The 22,290-nt window shown below is 37.5% G+C and overlaps 1 protein-coding gene across 2 annotated transcripts in view; it reads left to right on the forward strand.

Moving 5' to 3' along the window:
• Positions 1–22,290, forward strand: part of LOC139959429 (CCR4-NOT transcription complex subunit 3-like) — a 33,901-nt gene that overhangs the window by 4,088 nt on the left and 7,523 nt on the right. The window contains exons 3-16 of one of the 2 annotated variants that reach the window (XM_071957034.1): positions 4,193–4,267; positions 4,910–4,999; positions 7,147–7,371; positions 8,032–8,145; positions 8,866–8,974; positions 10,229–10,401; positions 11,223–11,437; positions 12,958–13,064; positions 15,169–15,336; positions 17,826–18,223; positions 19,277–19,376; positions 20,454–20,739; positions 21,307–21,439; positions 22,008–22,133. In XM_071957034.1, coding sequence (XP_071813135.1) covers positions 4,193–4,267; positions 4,910–4,999; positions 7,147–7,371; positions 8,032–8,145; positions 8,866–8,974; positions 10,229–10,401; positions 11,223–11,437; positions 12,958–13,064; positions 15,169–15,336; positions 17,826–18,223; positions 19,277–19,376; positions 20,454–20,739; positions 21,307–21,439; positions 22,008–22,133 — 2,319 coding nt within the window. The remainder of the gene's footprint in view (positions 1–4,192; positions 4,268–4,909; positions 5,000–7,146; positions 7,372–8,031; positions 8,146–8,865; positions 8,975–10,228; positions 10,402–11,222; positions 11,438–12,957; positions 13,065–15,168; positions 15,337–17,825; positions 18,224–19,276; positions 19,377–20,453; positions 20,740–21,306; positions 21,440–22,007; positions 22,134–22,290) is intronic. The other variant, XM_071957035.1, reaches the window with a different exon arrangement.

Consider the following 22,290-nt stretch of genomic DNA (forward strand, 5'->3'; position numbering starts at 1 on the left):
AAGGGTAGATTAAACATGGACATAACTAAAACTTAGGGTTTATCAGTGCAGGCTTTCTGTGTAATACACCATGCACATGTCTAGAATAAAGGCTGAAAAGACTCTGGTTGTTATGAAATTATTCCATTATTTTATTCCTTTAGTAGAGCCAAAATATGAAAGTTGATATATGTTAAATGTACAGCCTAACCATTGTATAAGTGCCCTGGTCATCTGTTTAATATTACTAAAGCGACAAACCATCGGATCAGTCTGTTCTTTGCAACAGATCTACACAGAAAAGTCCTTTCAGTTGTAATTCAGTAAATGTCAACTTAATTGTGCAAAAAGTGGGTTCTGCATTCTAGACAATACTTGGAAGCAGTTAACTGATTTTGCTAGCACCATATTCTGATCTACCCACTATTACAATAGGGTTATTTTATTGGTATGCAGGGAGAATAGTGAATGGTAGGAAAAGGATGGAAGTTTGAGAAAATGAGCTTGATGTGTTAGCCGTATGAACTGGAAACAATCTCTTCTACTGGCAACTGCCTTTTCTCTGTTCACAATATGTGCAGTAGGACTTTTCGTATTGATTGTCCTGGACGACCAAATTTCTGTTCAAACAACCAAAATCAGCTTTGGAAGTCGTCTGCAAGATTAGTTGTTATCATTCAGAGTGAATGTTATTAAATACCCCCAAATAGGTAAATATGATAAATTGATATCACAATCTCTCACTTTGGAGATACTGAAATAAAACAAAGATAGTGGTAGGCTTATGATCCCACAGAAGCTGGTGTTCTGTTCACCAAACGTACACATCTGTCCTACAGTGCACATTGATCATTCTTTGTTATTGGGTTCATTTATTTGGACAAGCCAAATTTGTTGTTATGACAACCAAAAGGTGTAAAACCTGGTTGTTTGAGGAAATACCAGAAAAAATCCTTAATTTGTTTTTATGTATAATGACATTGTGTTATTGGGTACTGTTTATAGGCCTAATACTGTTATTGCAGTACGTTGTTACTTGCAATAACCAGGGACTAACTGAAAACAGGAAGTAGCATCTTGGTAAATGTTAGTTCCCTTTAACTATACTGTAAGATCATTATTAGAATACCGCTGATGCAAAGTTGGCAGCTTGTATGTATAGATAGATTGAAGTCAACTAGTCATAAAACAGAGCTTTCACTGAAAGGTAAGCATTAAAAAGTGGGCCTTTGTATGGTAGAAGGCTTTAAATGTATTTCCTGGAGTGTTTCACCCTTCAAATGATTTCAAGACATGGAGTGGAATGTTAACTTAGTTGAAGTTTGTGTTCGACCGATAATTGATTAGATAATCGACATTGGGCGGATTATCAAACAATCAGTAAATAATTGGCATCAGTAAAATCCATTACGCTACCGATTATGTGGAAAGGATTATTACGTTCCACGTAAAGGATTGTATTTTTCCGCGCTTTTGATTCACCACAACAACAACGGGAGAAGAATGTAGATCATTCGATTCAGCACTGTTCATAGCCAGGGAAGGTGCGCTAATCTACGGTGTAGAAGTATCGCAAGTCCCTCACGCAAGTTTGTACTAATGCTGTTCGATATATATACTATTCTGTTTTGGCAGTTAACATCATACAGTATACCTGCAATAAGCTTAGGAAGACGTCATATTTTTTTTTTTTCACTTCACTTCTTGCATGTTATCCATGTTTAACGATTGATAAGAAAGATTTGTCTTGACTAAATATAAAACCAAAGCAATATACTTTTGAACAACTTTGGTCGTTTCACTGTAGGTGAAAACTGGAAAGTGAAAACGATAACATTAGGCTTTGTTCATTGTGAGTTCTACATACATTAGACTAGTTTGCCTAGAGAACTGTTGAGCTTCATAACTGTTCAGTTTGAAAATGCGCACAAGATTTTACATATGCGATAAATCAGGGCGCCAAATACTCCTAAAAAATTTTAAAACTGTTTGACGACAGTCCTCAGTAGTTCTACTGCGTTACAGTATTTTGTGATTAGGCAAACATTCTTACGTATATCTTTGCGAAAAACCCAAAGCAACTTTTTTACCGTGACCGCATGTACCATACATGCTAAACTATCCCTTGCAGTAACTGAACTCCTTAACCGCAATCGACTAAAGCAAGTCCGAATTCCAGCGACAAGCACGACAAAGTCAATAGGACTTTAGTGTGTAGTTAAGTCAATGGAGAAGCTCCATTGACTTACTGTGTATAATCGTTTGAAACAACGTTCAATCGGAAGTTTTCCCTCCCAGATGGTAATCATTGAAAACTTGAAGCAAATGTCCAGGATTGTTTTATTTTTCATATCAGATTATATATTTCGATATCAGTTTACGAAATTACAAATATTTTAAATTCCGTTCGGTCTACTTTTCACTTTATTTACGTTGGAGTTGCAACACTGATAATGGTTATAATACCAGTTGTAAAAGCTGGCCTTTTTTTTGTTGCATTTAGTAGATTTTCCCCATTCTGTAGTCTGTACTGCCCTGCCATTAACTGTGTTGTGGTGGGATTGCAATATTGAGACTCATCATTATAAACATACAGGGCCCCATGTATGTATTACAGTGTTCTAGATTTGCTTTAGTGTGAAACTTTAAGTCGTTCATTTACATCTTTGATTTGGCCTAGAAGTAGGTAATCATGCATAACACTTAATCATACATTAGGCCAGTTTCACGAAAACGATGAAATAATCGGCATCGGCCCGATTGTCACAGGAATTAATCGGTAATCGGTAATAACTGATAATCATATAATCGCTCGAACACTAGTTGAAGTTAACAGTGAAATTATACAATGTTGCATTTGGAAGGGCAGTGCTGATGTCTGATGACTCACTCAAGTTACTTTCAATAGTTGGTAACTTTATCAATTTATGGGACATCATTATGTGAACATTATGTAAACATGTGAACATGTGGTTCCAGATCTTCACAAAGGAAGTCCAAGGAGAGATGGTGTACCTGCTTTAGTTGAACAACATACAGAACTGTACTGCAGCTTTGCTCTTTGTAGTGCTTTGTATTACAAAAGTCTAAAGCACAAAATGAATCCTTACAGGTACTGTATTCACGCTGAGGCTCACGTATGTTGCCTTTGGCTTCACTCATCTGAAACTTACGTCAATTGGATTTAGATGTGGGTGTTGCAAATTTTTGTTTTGACAAAATATGCATCTTTTCGCTTTCATTATCATCTTCATCTTTATCTTTACTTGATGAAGGCAAGGGAAATTTCTTTCTGTGTGTGATCAGGGTGTGATGTTAACACAATAGGCCTATACCGCAGTCCTTGGTTCAATATCTCAGGGAGGACAGGCATACTACAGTGTGTTTGTTCTCCAAGTATAGAAAAGGGCAAGAAATTTTAGCCTTTGACTAGGCAACCTTGAACGGTCTAATATCATCTTTTGTTAGTTCTTCCTTCAAAAGTTTTCAATTCTCAGTGATAGTATGTGAAGTATTAGCAGAGAATTACTCTTCATGTATCAATGTCGTGATCTTCAATAGTATGTGTTCCCTAACATGTTAGTGTACATGCATCACTATATACAGTAGAGTGTGTAGGAGCGTGTAAATGTCTATGACTGAAAGTTTGGTACTGTTACGGGTTGACCTATTGACTTATTGCACAATATTCAATGGTGTAACTCCCAACTATCTTATTATTGTCACTATTCTTTTTGCCCCCTCTTAATTGTTATTTCTTGTTCCTAAACAGGCCCCAGCCAGGCAGAAAAGTGGCACTGCATGCCCATTGTTATCAGATCTTTTATAAATAGTTTGCTATTTGAAAATCAGCAGCACTCATGATGGAATGATACTGTATTCATTTGTTTCTGCTTGTTGCTGCAACAGTCACTGTATCTCAGGTTAAGTGCTAATATTGCAATTTGATGCTACTTTGGATACTGTGATGAACCAATTCAAATTTGTGGAAGTGGCTCTTCTGTGTCATATGTTTTCCCATTGACATCCTGTTTATTCAATGGTAGAATACATCTTTAATCAGGGGTTGATTGTAGGTACAGTATGAATAGAGAGTGGAAAAATGCAAGATATTTTAACGAGAGGAATCGTTTGGATCCTCTCTCTTTAGTGGCCTATTCTGCAGAAACTGCTCATGAATGTTCTTAACATTATTATGTCTAATTTTTAACAGGTGCATAGTGCTACAAATGCAAATCAGAAGGAGAAATACGAAGCAGACCTTAAGAAAGAAATTAAGAAACTGCAGGTAAGAAGTGAATCATATGTTAATTAATCTCATAATGGTTATTGGTAATATGTATCACCATTATCACCTTGTAGTAAGGCTGTATTCACCACCTATATCCTATTGCTAGGATGAGGGTTCACTCTGGGTGGTGCTATAAGTTTATGCCCCTCTAATGGGATGAGGATTGTTTTGTTGAAGTATGTATGTATCGAGGCAGAAAGTAAACACTGACTTCATGGTTACATACCACTGGGGTAGTAGTTAATGCTCTATTGCATGGTACAGCAACAATTATTGTCATAATTAGAATTTTTTATCAGTGAAATATGTATTGACAGCTTGCCAGAATATTTTATGCCATTGTACTTGGCAAGGTATGGTAAAGCTAATTTGCCGATTTTTCTCTCAAAATGATCAAAACGTGTGATGTGAAAAGTCAGAGTTGGATTCATCTTAATGTTTAAAAAGCATAAATCCTATGCTTGCAAATGTATGAAGATGACTTTAATACTAGAGATAAATGTGACGTCTGTGTAGGATAATCGCTAACAAAAATTAACGGTAAAATTGAGCAGTTTGTCAATTAAAAATATGGTTAAGCTGTTGGTATATTAACACTGTTCCATTTCACTTTTGTCTCTGTGAATGTCACTCCTGCAGAGGTTGCGAGATCAAATCAAAACATGGGCTGCATCCAACGAGATCAAAGACAAGAAGCCTTTGCTTGAAAACAGGAAGCTAATTGAGACGGTAAGTGGAACCGGTGATGTAGTGAAATTCTGCTAACATTCAAGCCACTTGCGGTGATGTAAAAAGGATTATCTTCTGGAATAGGAAAGTAACTTATAATCCACTAAACCACCACAACCATTAAGGATAAAATTGTTACCAACATTTTGTCAACAAAGTTTATCCAAGATTCAAAAGATGTTTCCTTCTGTTTGTAGGGTTCTTCTGGAATGTGTTGTAAGACACATGTCTGTTGTTATCATGTAACTGACCTCTTAGCAATTTAGCAATTGAGTTTTTATAACTGCTTGCACATACTTTAGTTTGTAAGGCTGAATTAAATGAAACTAAAACTTTATCTTAAAAAGGTGGAGCATTGTTAGATGTATAAATCTCATCCAAAGCATTGACCTTAGATCCCACTTGAATGTGTAAAAACAAGTTATGCACTAACATGGTCATTTAGTGTTGTGCCAATATTGGGCTTGGCAGATATCGGCCAAAAACCAGATTTCGGTAACCACCTAGCATAATTTCCATTTGCAGAATCCTGTTAGTATATTTGTACAAAATGTATGTGCGTATTCTATAACACTAGTCCTAACTTCCTATTATGTGAACAATCATATTCTACACCAAGTTGATATGCATGAGAATTTGTGCTAGCATTTTTATTTGGAAAAACACAAAACCTATCCTTCCTGTTAATTCTGTTGTATGATTCATTACTCTGTCGTCAAATGGAGACGCCATTATCTTATCAAAAAAATGTTAAAAGATGACATAATGCGATGAATAAAACTGATTTTCATGTAGAAAAGACATTAGCATATCCTGGCTAAGAACTTTTACTATCGCTTGTGTTTAGCGGAACCAACACGAAACAATTTTTGTTTTAATTTTAGTGATTCAAAAACTTATATCCTACCATAAGCCGGCTATACTAACAACTAAGCCTAGCCAACATTAGCAAGTGCTGTGTGTTTAAAATAGTTTGTAAACCAACCGGCAACAAATTATGATATGCAAACTTGATTTTAAAAATACAATCTTTTCATCAGTCATTGATTTTTTAACAAACTGCATCCATGATACTTTTTGCAGCTTTTTAAAGATACACAATTTTGGAAATGATTAAGTAGGGGTTTCCATATATTATAACTTTTAATCTCAAGGAAGCCTCAGAAGCACTGTGCAAGTTGGTGTGATAGGCTACTACTGTAGTTATATACATAGTTTTATCAAATGTTTTTCAATGTCACGTCACGTAAGTTACTTCTCACATTGTGTTTGACCACGGTGCATTGTTTGTAGGTGTGAATATGCCATGTTTACATCTTTGATGTGCAAAAGTTTCTTGGGTTCAAATAATATTTGCAAGGGCAAAACAGGTGACAACAGGTATGTTCAGCATTGATTATGTTGTGTTCACCTGTACAGCGGCCAGGCTGGTGGAATTAACTTTAACGCTCGACAAAGCCTGCTATGTATGTAATATTAAGTGGCCTGACTGGTCTGTTTACAGATCGTTTTCAGTGGCTTTGTTGTGAAAACGAAATTTCCAGTATCGGTTTGCAGTTATCCGCAATGAGGCTCAATTGGACCGAAATGCTGTCAGTATTGCTAACATAGGCTGACACCGATATATCACAAACTATTATCGGCGCAACTCTATTGTCATTATCATCTTTTATTAGAAAATGGTTATCCATGCACTACATTTTGGATCGCAACCTCTTATATTCGTTTTTCTAATACATGGATGGTAGTCATTTCCATCCACCAAGACAGGAAACTATGGGATGGCATGTGTATGTGGATGTATGAGATGCCTTGGCTCATGAATCACTGCAGCTCTGTCAGTCAGGTTACTGAAAGGGAAACCTTATTGCTTGGCAGTCACAAAACCTCTTCTCTTTGTAGTTCAGTGACTAAAGGCATGAAGGTGTCACTTGCCAGTTATATACATTACTGTAGATTGAAACGGATTTGGCTTGCAAGACTCTTTTCATTCTAGTTATGTTTCGACTACAGTAGTTTAACTAAAATGGCACCAGAAGCCATAAATCAGTCCGCTGAATGATCATGATTTACATCACTGCTCTTGTCATTGAAAAAGTGTTTGTGTTGTTTCTACTTTCAACATGACCTCTTTCATTGTATTACAGCAAATGGAGAGGTTTAAAGTCGTAGAGAGGGAAACGAAAACAAAAGCTTACTCCAAAGAAGGGCTTGGCCTGGCCAGCAAGGTTGACCCGGCACAGAAAGAGAGGGAAGCCATGACTGGATGGCTATCTGAGTGTATTGAGAAATTACACATAAAGGAGGATCAGTTTGAACTGGAGCTTGAATCTATAAAGAGTAATAGCAAGAAAAAGAAGGTTTCCACAGAGGTAAAGGGCAAGCACTTTCATCACATCTTCCTATGACAATATGTTTCCCATTACTGAAGTTATTGTATTAGTTATTATTTAGTTATTATTATTATTCTTATTACTATTATTAGTTATTATTATTCCCATTACTGAAGTTATTGTTACAAAAGTCTTAACGTTTCCTTTATTTGGTCAGATTTCGTTAACATTGGGCTGATGCACCCTTTGACTTTGGTAATGAGGTTTTTGTTCACCAAGTGAGAAAAGAATTTATGTTTTGATAAAATAATGTGTCTTTTTTCATCACTGCCTAGTATCACCAGTAAACATTCATTATATCGAGACAAGCCTACATGGTCCAGACGCTATGAACATGTATTGTAAATTGACATGAAATGCTGTAATCGTTAATAATTCACTTTGACGTAACAAATCCTACAGTATCTGTAGAAAACAGTCCCTTATTTCATGTATAGGTGCAATTCTTTGCTTTTTAAGTTTATAGTTTACTGTGAGAGAGATCACATACTCATAATACAGTGTAGGTATGTATAAGAGTTTTGCTTGAAGATACTTACTACTCTAAATGGCATTATGGAAGGGTCCTATGCAGAAAAAATGATGAGGAGTAGTCATCCTCTTGATGCTGTGTCTGTTTTTTGTTTTCTTATCAATCAGACGCAAGGTAAAGTGGACTCGTTAGACTTGTATCTCACAAGGCATGCCCACCACGTTACGAAACTGGAGACCATCATGAGAATGCTGGATAACAACAAATTGGACGTGGAGCAGGTGAGTTGATGTAGGTCTTGTTGGCAGGATTAGGACTCAGGATTAACTCTCAAAGACTGCTCCTCCCGTCAATTACAAATCATCCAACTCATTATCTATCATCTAGTATTACAGCTCTGATGTTTAATCTTGTGTTGCATTCAGTACATTGATCTGCATCTATGGATGATGTGCTTAGTCCACTGTTAGTACTAGATGAAGATGATCAGTTGTCCTATTATTCCATCATTAAGAAAATTGATCTTTGGGGGATGTGGTGTGGATGTGAATTATTCACCCTCCATGACTTTTCAAGTAGTTTTCCCATTTTAAAATTTTTGGATCCTTGATACCCCTTTATATCTGATTAGACTCTGGTGAAGTATATATATAGTCTTTTGATCAAAATTACCACTATTTTACCTCAGTAAAAAGACACAGAGATCTGTTGAAAAGTGAAGTTTTATTTCATTTCATTTATTTCTTCCTTCACAATTTAAATACAGAGAAGTTAAATAAGTGGCAAAATATATATAAACAGAAAGTAAATTATGAAAGGAAGCATTCCAAAAAAAAAACAACAGGCTTACTTAATGGAGCACTCCCATCAATAAACAGAGAGAACAAGACAAGTAAAAGTAACAGAACTATATGATTGTCTAACTGAGTCAGTTCTGGTATGTGTGTGACCGGCGGACTGCTTTCACTTTTATCGCTTCGTCCTAACCTTCATCTCTTCAGATCAAAAGTATTCAGGAAGATGTGGAATACTACATTGATTCTCACGATGATCCTGACTTTGAAGAGAATTGCTACATGTACGACGATTTAAATCTGGACGAAGCTGATCGTGAGTCTACTCTTATCTCTTGTTCACTGATTTTTGGTTAATGAGAGAGGGAAGGGGAGGGAGGGGAGGGAGGGGGAGGGGATGGTCTTAGCATGGTAACAGGCTGGTCTGTTTAATTGTTTAGTGGATCTTAAAGATTTCATTTTGGAATATCAAATTATGTTACACCTAAGATTGAGGTGGGACAGCCTCAGATATATGTGTGTGAACCTTAAAAAGTTGAAGTTGCTGTAAATTTTGTACAGGATTGGAAGATTCTTGTTGGAGGATTTAGTCAACATTTTCTGTAGCTGCATAATCAAGGCAGTAAGGGTCATAACGTCTTATTGGTAAGCCCAAGTAATTAGCCTTGTAATTGTGTGTATCGCTTATATTGGTGACACTGTAATGAACTGTAGAGTGTGATGAAGCTACGGGCAACAGCTTGCTTACCTTGATATTCGTAAGTGTTATGAAGTGTGGGTTTGGGTAGTGTAGTTTGACAAGCAGTAATAGTGCTCCAAAACCCTAATTATAAACATTTCTCACAAGAAATTTGAATTTTGTCGAGTTTCTAGAGCACTGATATTGTCCAATCATAGCTGTGGTGGAAATGAAATGACATCTAAGTGAATGCTGGTGTTTTACTGATTGAAGAGATTATTGGGTAGAGTAGTGGGCTCGCTAAACCAGTAACTTTAGAAAGTCCTGTACTGTATCAACAAATCTATCTAGCCTGTTAATATTATAGAGTCAGTAGGATTTATTTCTTTGTTGGAGGGGTCTTTCAGAAGCCGAGGGCTACCTTGCAGATTAATTATTGTGTCACTGGGGATCGTGCCACAGTTCTATTAGCTACTAGCCAGCAGGTGACAAGACGGACAGGAAGCTTTAGAGATTTTGATACAGGCTTTCAAAACTTTTTTTAAATTTATGTTCTGACTTTTGTGTATTGTTTGCTTATAACTACAAGTTTTCTCAATAGCAAACTATGAAAAAGATGTAAGAATTTATGAAATGTTGGTTCATCTTGTTGATACTAAACCTCTATGTTTAAAGAAGTCTATGGGTAAACTTGTATTATTTTTTCCATTATTAGTATTAGTCTAGGCCCACCATTAAATTTCTGTAAAGTGCATTTGAGCATTTATTCATGGAAACTGCGCCATATCAAATGTCAATTTTATTTTACTAAAATTGATACTAATTCCCCCCCCCCCTCCTCCGCCTCTCTCCTCCTTCTCATTGTCTTCTGACTTCTCATCCAACCTGCAGTCAATGCTCCGGCGGTAGTGGGTACGCCAGAGGACCCTGACAGTCTCATGGGGAAAGAGTTAGACGACCCCAACATGAGTCTATCGACGTCTGCACCAACAACAAACCATTCCACAGAAAACAACAAAGAGGAAGAGAGGAAGAGAACAAAGTCTACTGCATCTGAGTCGGAGGTATAATAAATAGTTTTTTACATTTTCATCTAAAAGCCGCCCCTTTCATTTAAGGACGTTTCCAAGTAAAGAAATCTTTCCTGCATCTTTAGCGTGGGTACAGATGAACGATGAGTAAAACTCAAATTTACACGATGGAATGCAAACGCTGCTCTCCTGCAGCTGTAGGATGAAGAAAGAAACGAGTATTTTCTTGGGGGGCTGAAAATGATTAAGTAACTAAAATATCAACAGCAAAAACTGCAGCAGCTGGAGAATTCCCTGCAGCAAGGCTGAATTAATATCAAACAACAGAGATCATCTCTGCAGAACCTGCAGTGGCTGTTGTGTGTAACTGATGCAGAGCACAAAAGATAAGTAGGTCTAATGCAGGATGGCTGCATCAATTGATGCTATGGTACCTGCGGCATCCTACTTGAGTCAAAATATCGAATTTGGATGATTGCGGTGTCTTATTTAAGAGACACGGATAGTTAATCTAATTGGCTAAATCGGTGTCATGTGACCATTCCTGACAATCAGTTAATCTTTCAGAGTCAGATAGTAGACTTCATTAGTGTGCATTTAAATCCCTGGCAACACAACGTTTCTTGACGAGTAGAGAAAAGTCCTGCCGTTGCTGGGCAACAGGGTTAAGTGTCACTTTCAAGGGCACTGACAAAGCGTACCGAACAAAATATGAATGCCAGTGTAAATTTGTTCACTGTTGAGCCTTACTTTAACTGAAATATTCAAAATGGATTATCATGATTCGATCTTGAACTTGTGGGGATTGATGTCACTGGTAAACTACTTGACTCCTTTTCCCATTTGACTTTCAGGGCTCATCTCCAAGGAAAACCACACCAAGCAAGAATTCATCCAGCCAGAATTTAACGTCGACATCAAGTTCTAATGCCCTCCCGAATAGTAGACCAACGGTAGTAAGGGCGACATCAGTGCCTGGAACGTTATCATCAAGCAACACAAATTCACCAACTAGTAATACAACATTCAATAACTCTACGTCTAGAAATGGACACAATAAGCAGAATAGGTAGGTAGCATCACAGTCATTGGTGAAGAGATGGTGTGAAAACATTGTTGTATACAGTCATGACGCAATGCACTCGCTTTCAAAAGTGTCCCCATCTTTTGTGGAGACATGGTGTGAGTACATTGTTGTAATCAGTCATGACACAATGCACTCGCTTCAAAAAGTGTCCCCATCTTTTGTGGAGACATGGTGTGAGTACATTGTTGTAATCAGTCTTGACTCAATGCACTCACTTTCAAAAGTGTCCCAGTCTTTTGTGGAGACATGGTGTAAGAACAGTGTTGTAATCAGTCTTGACTCAATGCACTAGCTATCAAAAGTGTCCCCTTCTTTTGTGGAGACATGGTGTAAGAACAGTGTTGTTACTGTTGTAATCAGTCATGACTCAATGCACGAGCTATCAAAAGTGTCCCTGTCTTTTGTGGAGACATGGTGTAAGAACAGTGTTGTAATCAGTCATGACTCAATGCACTCTTTTGCAAAAGTGTCCCAGTCTTTGGTGAAGTGTATTGAATCACGACTGAACTCACCATAATAAAAAAGCGAAAGGGAATCAAAGAAGTTTACAAAGATTTCCCGATCAATATAATAAAGTGTCAGTGAGGAAAAGTACATGTGATGACAAGACTCAAACTTCAAATGCAATAACTTGTTACAGTTATATGAAGGATTTATGATAAGTGTCTGCGCTAGACTCTGTATCCATGTTCCGCGTGCAGAGCTTCATCTTGAAGTGCTCAAGAATTGCTTAGTTTTTTTTTATCATGTCATGTTCCAATACATTTGGGGCCAAGCTATGATGAAAAGTTTGTCACACATTGTGGCAGGTGTTTTAAGAACTGGTGTGTTGCTATTCAAAACAAACATTGTCACCTGGCAAAAGCCCTCTCCACTTTCATAATAGCTTTATCTAGGTCTAGCATCCTCTGCTATGGAGAGGGAATATAACTTCCTCAGCTAATTGAGGCATTAAGGGTAAGACTTAGCACTAGTGGTAAAACATTATGCTGGATATTTTAGTGAATCTCTTTATAAAATACAATTTGGTTGTTATTTAAGTAATGAAACACAAACAGCTGTTGAAATACAACCCAAACCCAAGTCTCAGCTATAGCTCATGTATGATAGATGTCCCTGTGGTGAACAAACCCCCAACCCCCTCCGTCTTATCTTAGGAAGATCTTGCACAATTGGGTTTAGATTAGTGTTTGAAATATCATGTTTTGCCAATGTGTGTGATGTTGTTTTTCATCAGGGGGTAAAACTGTTTGCTCTGTGTATATCTTGTCATGTTTCCGTATTGAATCTGAAGCCAGTGCCTGTAGTATGTCGTTGTAAGATCTCACTTTCAAGGGAACTGTGCTTTTTAAGAACAGTTGATTGGTATAGACCACCTGTCTGCTCAGATCAACAGTCAGTATGATTCGTCTTAAACATCTCACAGGATATATATACACACACAAACACACTCCACAAGAAAGATTTTCCTTTCAATGTCACCTGCTGATTTTCCTCTGTAGTGTTTCGTCAGCAGTGAGTACGTCCCCACATACAGTGGCGCAACCGCCCTCAGGTCCAGCTTATGCCGTCGCAGCTGGTGCTTCTCAACACAACAGCAGCTCACAAGGTGAGTGGATCAAATGAATTCCGTTGAAGTTGCTGTTAGATTTCTTCAATGAGTAGACTACTTGTCTGGTGTTTTTCTTGTTGTAGATTCTGACCACCATCTTACTGCCTGCTAATGTATTTTTGAATCTCTTACAAGCCTCCAAATGACAGTTGATAAAGGGAGATGATGATGAGGTAGTGGGAGAAACAAGGGATCAGTAAGGAGGGGGGGGTCAGGGGATCAGGTTGGCTTAGGTAATTTTTGGATGGTGGTGAGGAGGTCAGTGATATATGCAAATGATGACTGAACTGTTTTTAAGCATATTCCAAACTCATTTTGATAAGGATGTTTACTATTATGGAAAATTCTGTTAAAAAGCACATTGAAATATATCTGGCTAATTTTTAGACCTGTGAAAGGCAGAAAGACTTACCTGGAAATTACAGTATCTACTAAAAATTGGAACTCTCAAAAGTTTACCCAAAAACCAGAAATCATCACAGAATCTCGAAAGTAGATTAGGCAGTAGACACGAAGTATAGCTACGGTCAACTGTTGTATTCAGTCTTGATTTCCAGACCAAAACTGCAAAATTGTCAATAAATTTGAGTTTTTTTCTCTCACTTGAATGGTGCATGAAATTTGCTCTCAAGGTGTAAGAACTCAGGGGTGGTAGTAATAGTTATTTTCAAGATGGATATTTGGTATTCATCAGGGTTTTCATTTCTAGCATGGGTTAGTTGAATGGGAGTGGGTGGATAGGGAACAGTAGTGGAGACGTAGGGGAATTGTATTGAGTGTCATCTTCGCTTGGTGGTCTTCTCTTTAACATCCTAGCTCTGTGTTAGATTTAGACTTGTGTTTAACTTTCTTTGATTGGTGTGCATGTACTGACATTTTCCTCTGAGTTGACTATCACTCACTAGTAGTGTAAGCTGTATTCTTTATAATTGTTTTTTATTTTTATTTTTTTTGGTGGATGGGGGCTGGGGGTGCTATCATTTATTAAATGGTAGTGGGATTAATAAACCATTTGATTTACTTATCCTGCCCTATCTCTCACCCTTTGAAGCAAAATGTGTTAATGTGGATTAGCCATCTGACATGGATTGATTGATTGCTCCCTAGTCCTTCAACAGGCATTTGTAAGGGCTTTCACATCTTCGACTGTTGGCATACAAGCACTTTCCATGGCTATCGAGTTGGGACAATTTGATATAAGCTTGCAATGTTCGTGCGAAATCAAGTTAACAGAATTAGTAGATCATTTTCTTTTCCAGATATTTTGTTAAAATGAAATGTTGACATGGATTCAATTAGCACAGAATGATTCTAATATAAATCCACGTCACAGCATTCATCATGCTGTCATCGTGGAGTCTGAATTGTACTGGTTTCCTGATCTGCTGCTAGTCTGTAGTACAAGAGGGGGGGTTGTCAGGGAAGGAAAGTTGCAACAAGGGTTTCCCCAAAAGACAAGAAAAATGATATAAAAAAATAGGGCTATTAGAATGCACTCCCAGAAGCCATGATAAACTACATTTTTTGAAGATATTGCCAATTCAAATACAGAAAGTCTAGCAATACCTTGAGAACCAAATGTCCATCAAGGTTGGGAGTTACGCTATTGTAATCCAATAGTCGACCTGCATTTGGGTGACCTTTGACCTCCAGTGCCATGATATGTAACGATGGAAATCGTGGATACCTCTAACACTTGGTGTGTGGATTCATAACATTGAGTACAAGACCCCTCTAGTTTTTGATGGAGGTGTGTATAGCCACGTACAGTAGACTGACCTGTGTTATCATGCCATAGTGTTATTGTAACTGCTAGTCCTGGTTATACTAACAAGCAGAAGTCTAGTGCATTGAAGTCATCGAAACCTCAATGCATTTTGCATTCTGGTTTGAAGATACTGCCAATTCAAATACAGAAAGTCTACTTTACGTGTAGATCAGGGAGGTTCTGTGGGCGGTTGGGTGCTTAACCTTAGCACCCTCTGATAGGTGCAAGTCAGGAGGAGCATGGAGAAGAAGAGGAAGGGGGTGAGGGTGCCGAAGTTTGGCGCCCTCTACGAAGTTGACTAGTCACATCTCTTTATATCCCATCGTTCTGTAGGTGCTGTTAACCACTATAGGCACGCAGCGTCGCAGCAGCAGCCTCAAATCTCACCTTCTGCGACCCTTCCAACGAACCCTTCCCATCCCGTCGGGACCCATTTTAGTCCGCAAGCTCACCACAACAGAGTGCATCCTTCCAGGCCTGACTGGACAGGGCCCCAGCAAGGTGGTTACAACATCAACTATATCTCCTTTATCATCACTGTGTCTGTTTATATCCCCTGAATTTCAATTTTTTTTTCCTTTTCCCCTTTTTACCATGTTTCACTTTTTTGTGGGTGACGAATGAGCGAAAAAACAAACAAATGCAAGCATGACTGAAAAATCAAATTAATCCCACTCGTTGTTTGGGTTTTCTATTATTTAAAAAAATAACTCTGGTAGGCTCCTGCTGGGGTATTTGTAAGTAGTACTTTGCAGCCAATCGAGGATCCTTTTTCTCTTTTGTCTTTAATTTGTTTTTTTTCTTTCTAATATTCATTTTGATATTTGTTTGCCATATCCCACCATTGTCCTGCAGCTTGTCTTGGGTCCTGCTAATTGTTTGTTAGTCTACCCTATACACTGCATGCATATCCCTTCTTCTATTGTTTTTTGTCAGTGTGACAGCTCTTTTCTTTGTGTAGTGTATTGTTCAATGTATAATTCTTTTCTTTGTTTATATATATATCTATCATTTCACAGTTTGATCTAAATTAACTTTTACTAAAATGGATTTGCTAATCATTTTGTTTTTCTGTGTGTTTATTTGTATTGAAGTGCATGTTCTTGGTTTTATTTTTATTGTGCATATAATGCCACACTATAATACAACCTGTTATCAACAACCTTGCCACACTCTCCCTTTACCCTTTCATGATCATCACCAATGTTGTTATTATTAATTGCTTTTGTTGAGATAAGTCTTTTGTTTGGAATAATGAGTCACCCAGTGACTTTGAATGGGGTTGTTCATATTGTTCCTGTGTTACTCCATGTTTAAGTACTTCAAAGATTCACCATGTCAAGGTACAATGATTATGATAGCCACTGTAACCGCAAAAGTTTGAAAGTTCCAATCTCATCTTTAAAGCTATGTACATGTAGTCTTGAACATGCTTTACAATACTACTAACAAATGTTTTGGACCTCCCAGCAAAAAAATTGTCAGAACGGAAGGTAACATTTGAACTTTTAATAATATGCTGATGTTTCGTGCCGATAGTCTACAGACTTTTGAATTAAGTCTTTGTTTTTATTGTACGAGCTAATATCAGTATTGACAAACTGCAAAATAGCAAACAACATTTTGTGTTATTTTTGTTGCAATTTGGTTGGTTTCAATGAAAGAAAAACAAGCTACCTGAAAGTGGACCAAAATGGCAGCAGAAATGATGAAAATTAAGCATCAAGTTACAAATAATTACATTAAATTTCTGTATTGGATGAATGGTTTAAAGGTGAATTCAGCTCTAGGTGTCCAGGTGTGCACATTTCTTATGGCTTTGGTCAGAATGAAATAACGTTACAACCCACTGTTAAAAAATATAGCTCAAGGATACTGCATTTCACACAGTAATGATGAATGTCTCGTGTAGGGGTATAATTTATACAAACCTCTCATTTGAAATTAACTTCTGTCTGTTGCGGAGGTATTTTTTTGTAACTATGGTGGAGTTGCTAAATTTGGCCTTTGTGGGTATCAGCTTGAACAACATGCTCCAATAAACCCATTTGTATGAACCACATGAGTGTTTGGAAATAGCATCAAAAAGGAAACCTAACAAAAATAATTTGTTGAATAACGAGCTTTAAAATGAAACTGTAACAAGAGCATGAGTAAATGTAATCATAAAAATGAAATTACTGCAGTAGACAGAAGGAGTAGCTATTTGATTTGTGATGGCTTTCTGCATGTAAAGGGCATGCAAAATTGCTTCATTCTTTTGACCTAAAAATATTTTGTTTTGTGTACTGATTCCAAATATTTCTGTAAATAAATCAGTGAATGGTTTTGAAAATTGACGGTAAGATACGATCAACAGAGACCTTTCTTAGTTTTAAATAAGTTGGGGTATCAAAGTTTGTGCACCTTTTACAATCACTCCGGGGCATGAAATCAATATGGATTTGATACCACCTAATAGACATTAGGGGAGAAAAAGGGCAACTTGTGAGGAGAATTTGCTGCAAAGACAACCATTCAGTGTTTGATGAACGGCTGGTCGCCAATCAAGCAAATTGGTTCTTTTAGTAAGACATTAAAGTTCAAAATCTTTCACTGTTTGGCCCAAGCGCTTGAACATGAAATGAGACTACACACATATATTTCGAGAACTTTTAGTGCTCCAAATTTGTACGATATTTTCCAGATTTGTACAACATTTTCCAAATTTAAACTCTGTCACTATCAAAGTTACTTGACCGTAAAACTTGTAGAGGTTCATGTCTAGCTGATAGTAATATAAAAATGGAGATAACATCAGTTCATCTCCCAAAATGCTACATCCTACTATGGGGATGGCTGTTGCAAAGAAGTATTTCTGTCAGGGGTAGGAATGTTAAAAAACGATTGAGCATGAGATATTGGTTAACCCAAGAAAGTGTTTGTATTTTTGTTTTTTTGTCGTTGATGTTTCAGAGGTAATTAAAGTAACTTTTTATTTCCATTTGCAGCCTTTAATATGTCTCCTATGGTTAATTCACTGGAGCACATAACAAGTAGTAGTGTTCCTAGCAGCAGTAGCATCACCACAAACAGCCACATCCAGTCTCCGTTAACGGTACATGCCAGTCCGCAGCAGCAGCCTCAGCAACAGCAGCAGCCAATGCAACAGCAGCCGCCACCTCAGCCACAACAACCGCCTGCTGTACCCAGTCAGCAGCAGCAGCCTACAATGCCGTCGCCATCACAACAGCAGCAGCAGCAACAGCAGCAACAACAACATACACCCAAGTCTATTTACAATTCTGTGTCAGGTGCTCCTCCCATAGTCAACAATACATCTGCTGGTGGTCATCCCTTGAATTCTGAACCACTCACAAATGGGCCGTTAAGTCCTGTAGTAAAAGAGGTTTGTCCTTCAAGTTATATACTTTTTTTCTTTCTTTTTTTTTTTGTGGAAAAAAATATATATGACTGAGTGTTAAGCAATAAAGGCCTATATCTCATAGAGAAGTATTGTAGGTAACCAGCTAGCCTTGCAGAAAAACAAGCCTTCTGCAAGGCTAGGTAACCAGCTAGCCTTGCAGAAAAACAATATCACTTAACTGAGTGTAAAGCAATAAAGGCCTATCTCCCAGAGAAGTATTGTAGGTAACCAGCTAGCCTTGCAGAATATGATCATCATTTCTTGTGTTTTTTTGGGGGGGGGGGGTAGGGATTCACAGATGCATGTGTTAGTGGTTGGATGTGTATGTTTCCTTGATAGCTGCAGTCCTATCAGAGATTACTTGCCCTAAATAATTGTAACCGGGTGAGACATTACAGTTTCCACCGATGTGAATTGTATATGATGAAAACAAAATTACCAGCCGTATCTCTGGTATGAAATTTCTGTTCTTGTGCTGTAAATTAGATAAATTGTAAGAACTTGTTTGAAGCAGCGCAATATGCTGTGATGTTACTATTGCTGATGTGCTATCAGATCTCGCTAAACTACAAAAATGTTATTTGTGCTAGTTTCTGAGTCACACAGTTGGATCTAGCGGTCTGACAGTGGACGACAGGGCAATGCAATAACATACCATAACATGTTAGCATGACTCGGTGTAAGCCAGTATTAAAGACAAGACAACATTACATCTGCAAAAGTCTCAGATTTACTCACTCCTTTAAAAAGTATCAAGCTTTTAAAGCGAATTGAACAAACTCGGGGTTGCAGTAAGGTGTGTCAGCTTAAAGAATTAGAGCATTTCAAGTCCCTTCTGAAGGTGACAAAAAAAAAACATGCGATCATTCAACTTCACTTTAATTGTACGTGATGCAAGATGAAACTTGCACGACCTAGGGTGGGCAAGATTGAGTAGTGAGCATTCTTCTTTTTTCTTACTTTTTCGTTTGTTTCTTTGTTTGTTTTGTATTTTTGGTGGATATGACTTGGTATTTATTTTTCTCTCATTTGCAGGATGATAGCAATATGTCCTCACTGAAAATAATGGCTCAAAAAGTTGTCATAAGCTCAGGGCTAGAGTCATCTCAAGCACCTGGTTACTTAAAATCTAGGGGTAAGTTACTTCATGATCACATAGCTGCTACATGAACTCTTCACTTTGACCTTGTTGGTTTTTGGCTTTTGTGCTACAATATCAGAACAAAGTTTATCACATGTACTAACCGCCCAGCTGCAAATTGGTCATATTTCCTCATGTTTTTGTGGGGAAAAAACATTCTGATGCCTTCAATCATCTCAAGTCAAGCTTGAAAAGTTCCTCGAAGGTGAAAAAGAGGGGGTTTTATGTGGCAAATGGTGGTTTTCATGTAGCCGAGCAGGCTTTTATATGGTGCCAAAGGTTGTTTACATGTGGCAATGTTGGTTTTCATGTGGCTCAGGAACTTGAGTGGTTTTTCTCAGTATTGTTGGAGTACCAAAAACCAAGTTATGGTATATTAAATATAGATCATAAGCTATGAATGCATATTACTTATAGGAATGGAGGAAATGCTTCTGTTTTATTAGTTCAAAAAACCTGACAGTGAGACCTAGAACACATTGCATGATACCTTCAATCGCTGTAACTTTTGTGTCCTAGTGACCAGCCTGTTGCTTTTAGATGACCTATACAATCAGAGTTTGGGTTGTAATACATTTATTTTGTGATAGGGGAGTGTTGATATGAGCCCATAAATGGGTTCAAATGCTTAAGCCGGCCTTGGACTGATAGTGGGTTTTTGATATATAAAATGCTTAAAATCTTTTGAGACCAGTTGCTTAAATTTTTCAACTCCATAAGAATGAATTTTATTAATGTAACAAGTCAAGTATCATTTGCAAATTTGTAATGAAAAGAAAACCCCCCAAAAAACTGTAAATAAATATTATTTTGTATTCTTCCTTTTGGCTTCTTATCATGTGATTAATTGTAATATTTTTTGTAAATGACATAACAACTGTTGACTCATTTAAAAAAAGGTCCATTTGGTTTGTACCCATTTATTAAGAGTATATATGCCATTTTTAATAATACTTGGTGTTGATAGTGAAAGTGACCAAGATTGGTAGCACCATTATAACTTAATTGTACGATGAATCTTGCCGTAACAGAGGCCTGTTTTATTTGGTTTTGTTTTTTCTTCTTCTTCAGTATTATACGACAGTACTTCATTGAATGATGCCCCTCCATCAGTTAGTCAGCCTTCCTCAACGACCCCCACGCCCATGTCGACAGCAACAACGCTTCCGGTGGTAACGTCAGCAGCATCTCAATCAGCGGGTGCGTCAACACAGCTCCAGGAGACTCTAATCCCCAGATTGAAAGGGGTGGCACCCCTCGGGCCGGTGACGTTAACGAAGGATCAACAATATCAGCAGAATATGATGGAGTCAGCCTTCATACATCCACCTCATCCATCTGATTCTGAAAGGCTCAGGTAAAGAGAGAGGGAGGGGGTCAGAAAAGTATTTCTCGGTTTGACCTTCATTTGTCCACACAGATAAGATTTCATCACTTTCTTGTTTCCATGAATGCCTGGTCAGTGGCTTTAAGGTGAAAATTCATTAAACAAAATGAAGAGACTAGTAAGCTTAAGGGGTATTCCCAAACGTTGTGAATATGTTTATTTATACTCTTGATTAATAATATTCTGAATGCTTACTTTATCCCTTGCATGGCCAATATACAATCATGTCCAATATCCAATGGTGTCCAATATCAGCCTGGAAAAACCTTAACATGATATGACAAGAGATATTTTACATAAGAATAATATTTGTTTGAGTCATTTTGAAGTTACAGGAAGCTTGCAAATAAATCCATATGTGACTTGTTTGTTTTGTTTCGTTTTGAATATACGTAGGACAAATTCAATACTTTATATTCTTTCCTTTCTTTCTTTGCTTGACAAAATTGAAGGAAATTCCAATCTTTCTTGAGAAACCAAACTACTGTTGCTGCTTTAATCGAGTAGTTTAAAATAAAAGTATTATTTCTTTGCCAGGTTACACTTACCGAGGAACCCTTACCCGACACCCCTGTATCATTGCCAGCACATGCCTGCCCGCATGGATTCATTAGATTTCTTCATGAGGCTCTCAACAGAGACATTGTTTTTTATTTTTTACTACCAGGAGGTTAGTCCCATTCTTAGATATGTCTGTCCAATTTTCTTAGTCTAACTGGTGCTGTTTGGTATTTATTTTTATTTTTTATTATTGTCATCTTTAATGAGGGTAGTCCTGCTCAGTGCAGAGCACTGCTTTCCAGAGGAGCTCTCACTTTGCAACCCACAGAGAGATGAATGGTTCTCAAGCCCTCTTGCTTTCCTCAAATCCTTCTAAACGGAGTACTTGTCCTGCAAGCGGTAGTTGAGTTTTTCAAGGTTTTTTACAACCTTAAGCAGCGAGTACTTTACTACAGAAACAAACTGAATAAATCTGCTAGATATGCTAAACTGACAAAAAAAGTCACGACACACTTTTTTAATATTTCTGTGACAGTTTTGGAACTTCCTTTTGAATCTGAAGTTCCATGGAATTCATAATTTTGTGACACTCCCCTGCATTTCCATGGTGACATTTTAAGAAAAAAAGGAGGAAGGCAGACTTCTACTCAAGTTTGGTACCATCAAAGAATGCTTCATTTCGCTTCATTTTATTGTCCGTTTTGACATCATCATGCTTATTTTGCCTTCTACATCAGGGAACAAGAGCACAGTATCTTGCGGCCAAAGCACTGAAGAGGCAATCATGGAGATTCCATACAAAATATATGATGTGGTTTCAGAGGCATGAGGAACCCAAGACCATCACAGATGAGTTTGAACAGGTACAGCAGCAACTATATCAAAAACTATAAGGCTCTAATGAAATCTGATAAACCTAGCGTATATATATAAATATACATGCTAAGGTGAAGCATCTTCAGTAACTGAGCTTTCAATGTGATGAATTATCCTTGTTCAGGGATGTGCCCACACTGGGCA

The sequence above is a fragment of the Apostichopus japonicus genome, chromosome 19, assembly GCF_037975245.1.
Source record: "Apostichopus japonicus isolate 1M-3 chromosome 19, ASM3797524v1, whole genome shotgun sequence".
In the NCBI taxonomy this organism is placed as follows: Eukaryota; Metazoa; Echinodermata; class Holothuroidea; order Aspidochirotida; family Stichopodidae; genus Apostichopus; species Apostichopus japonicus.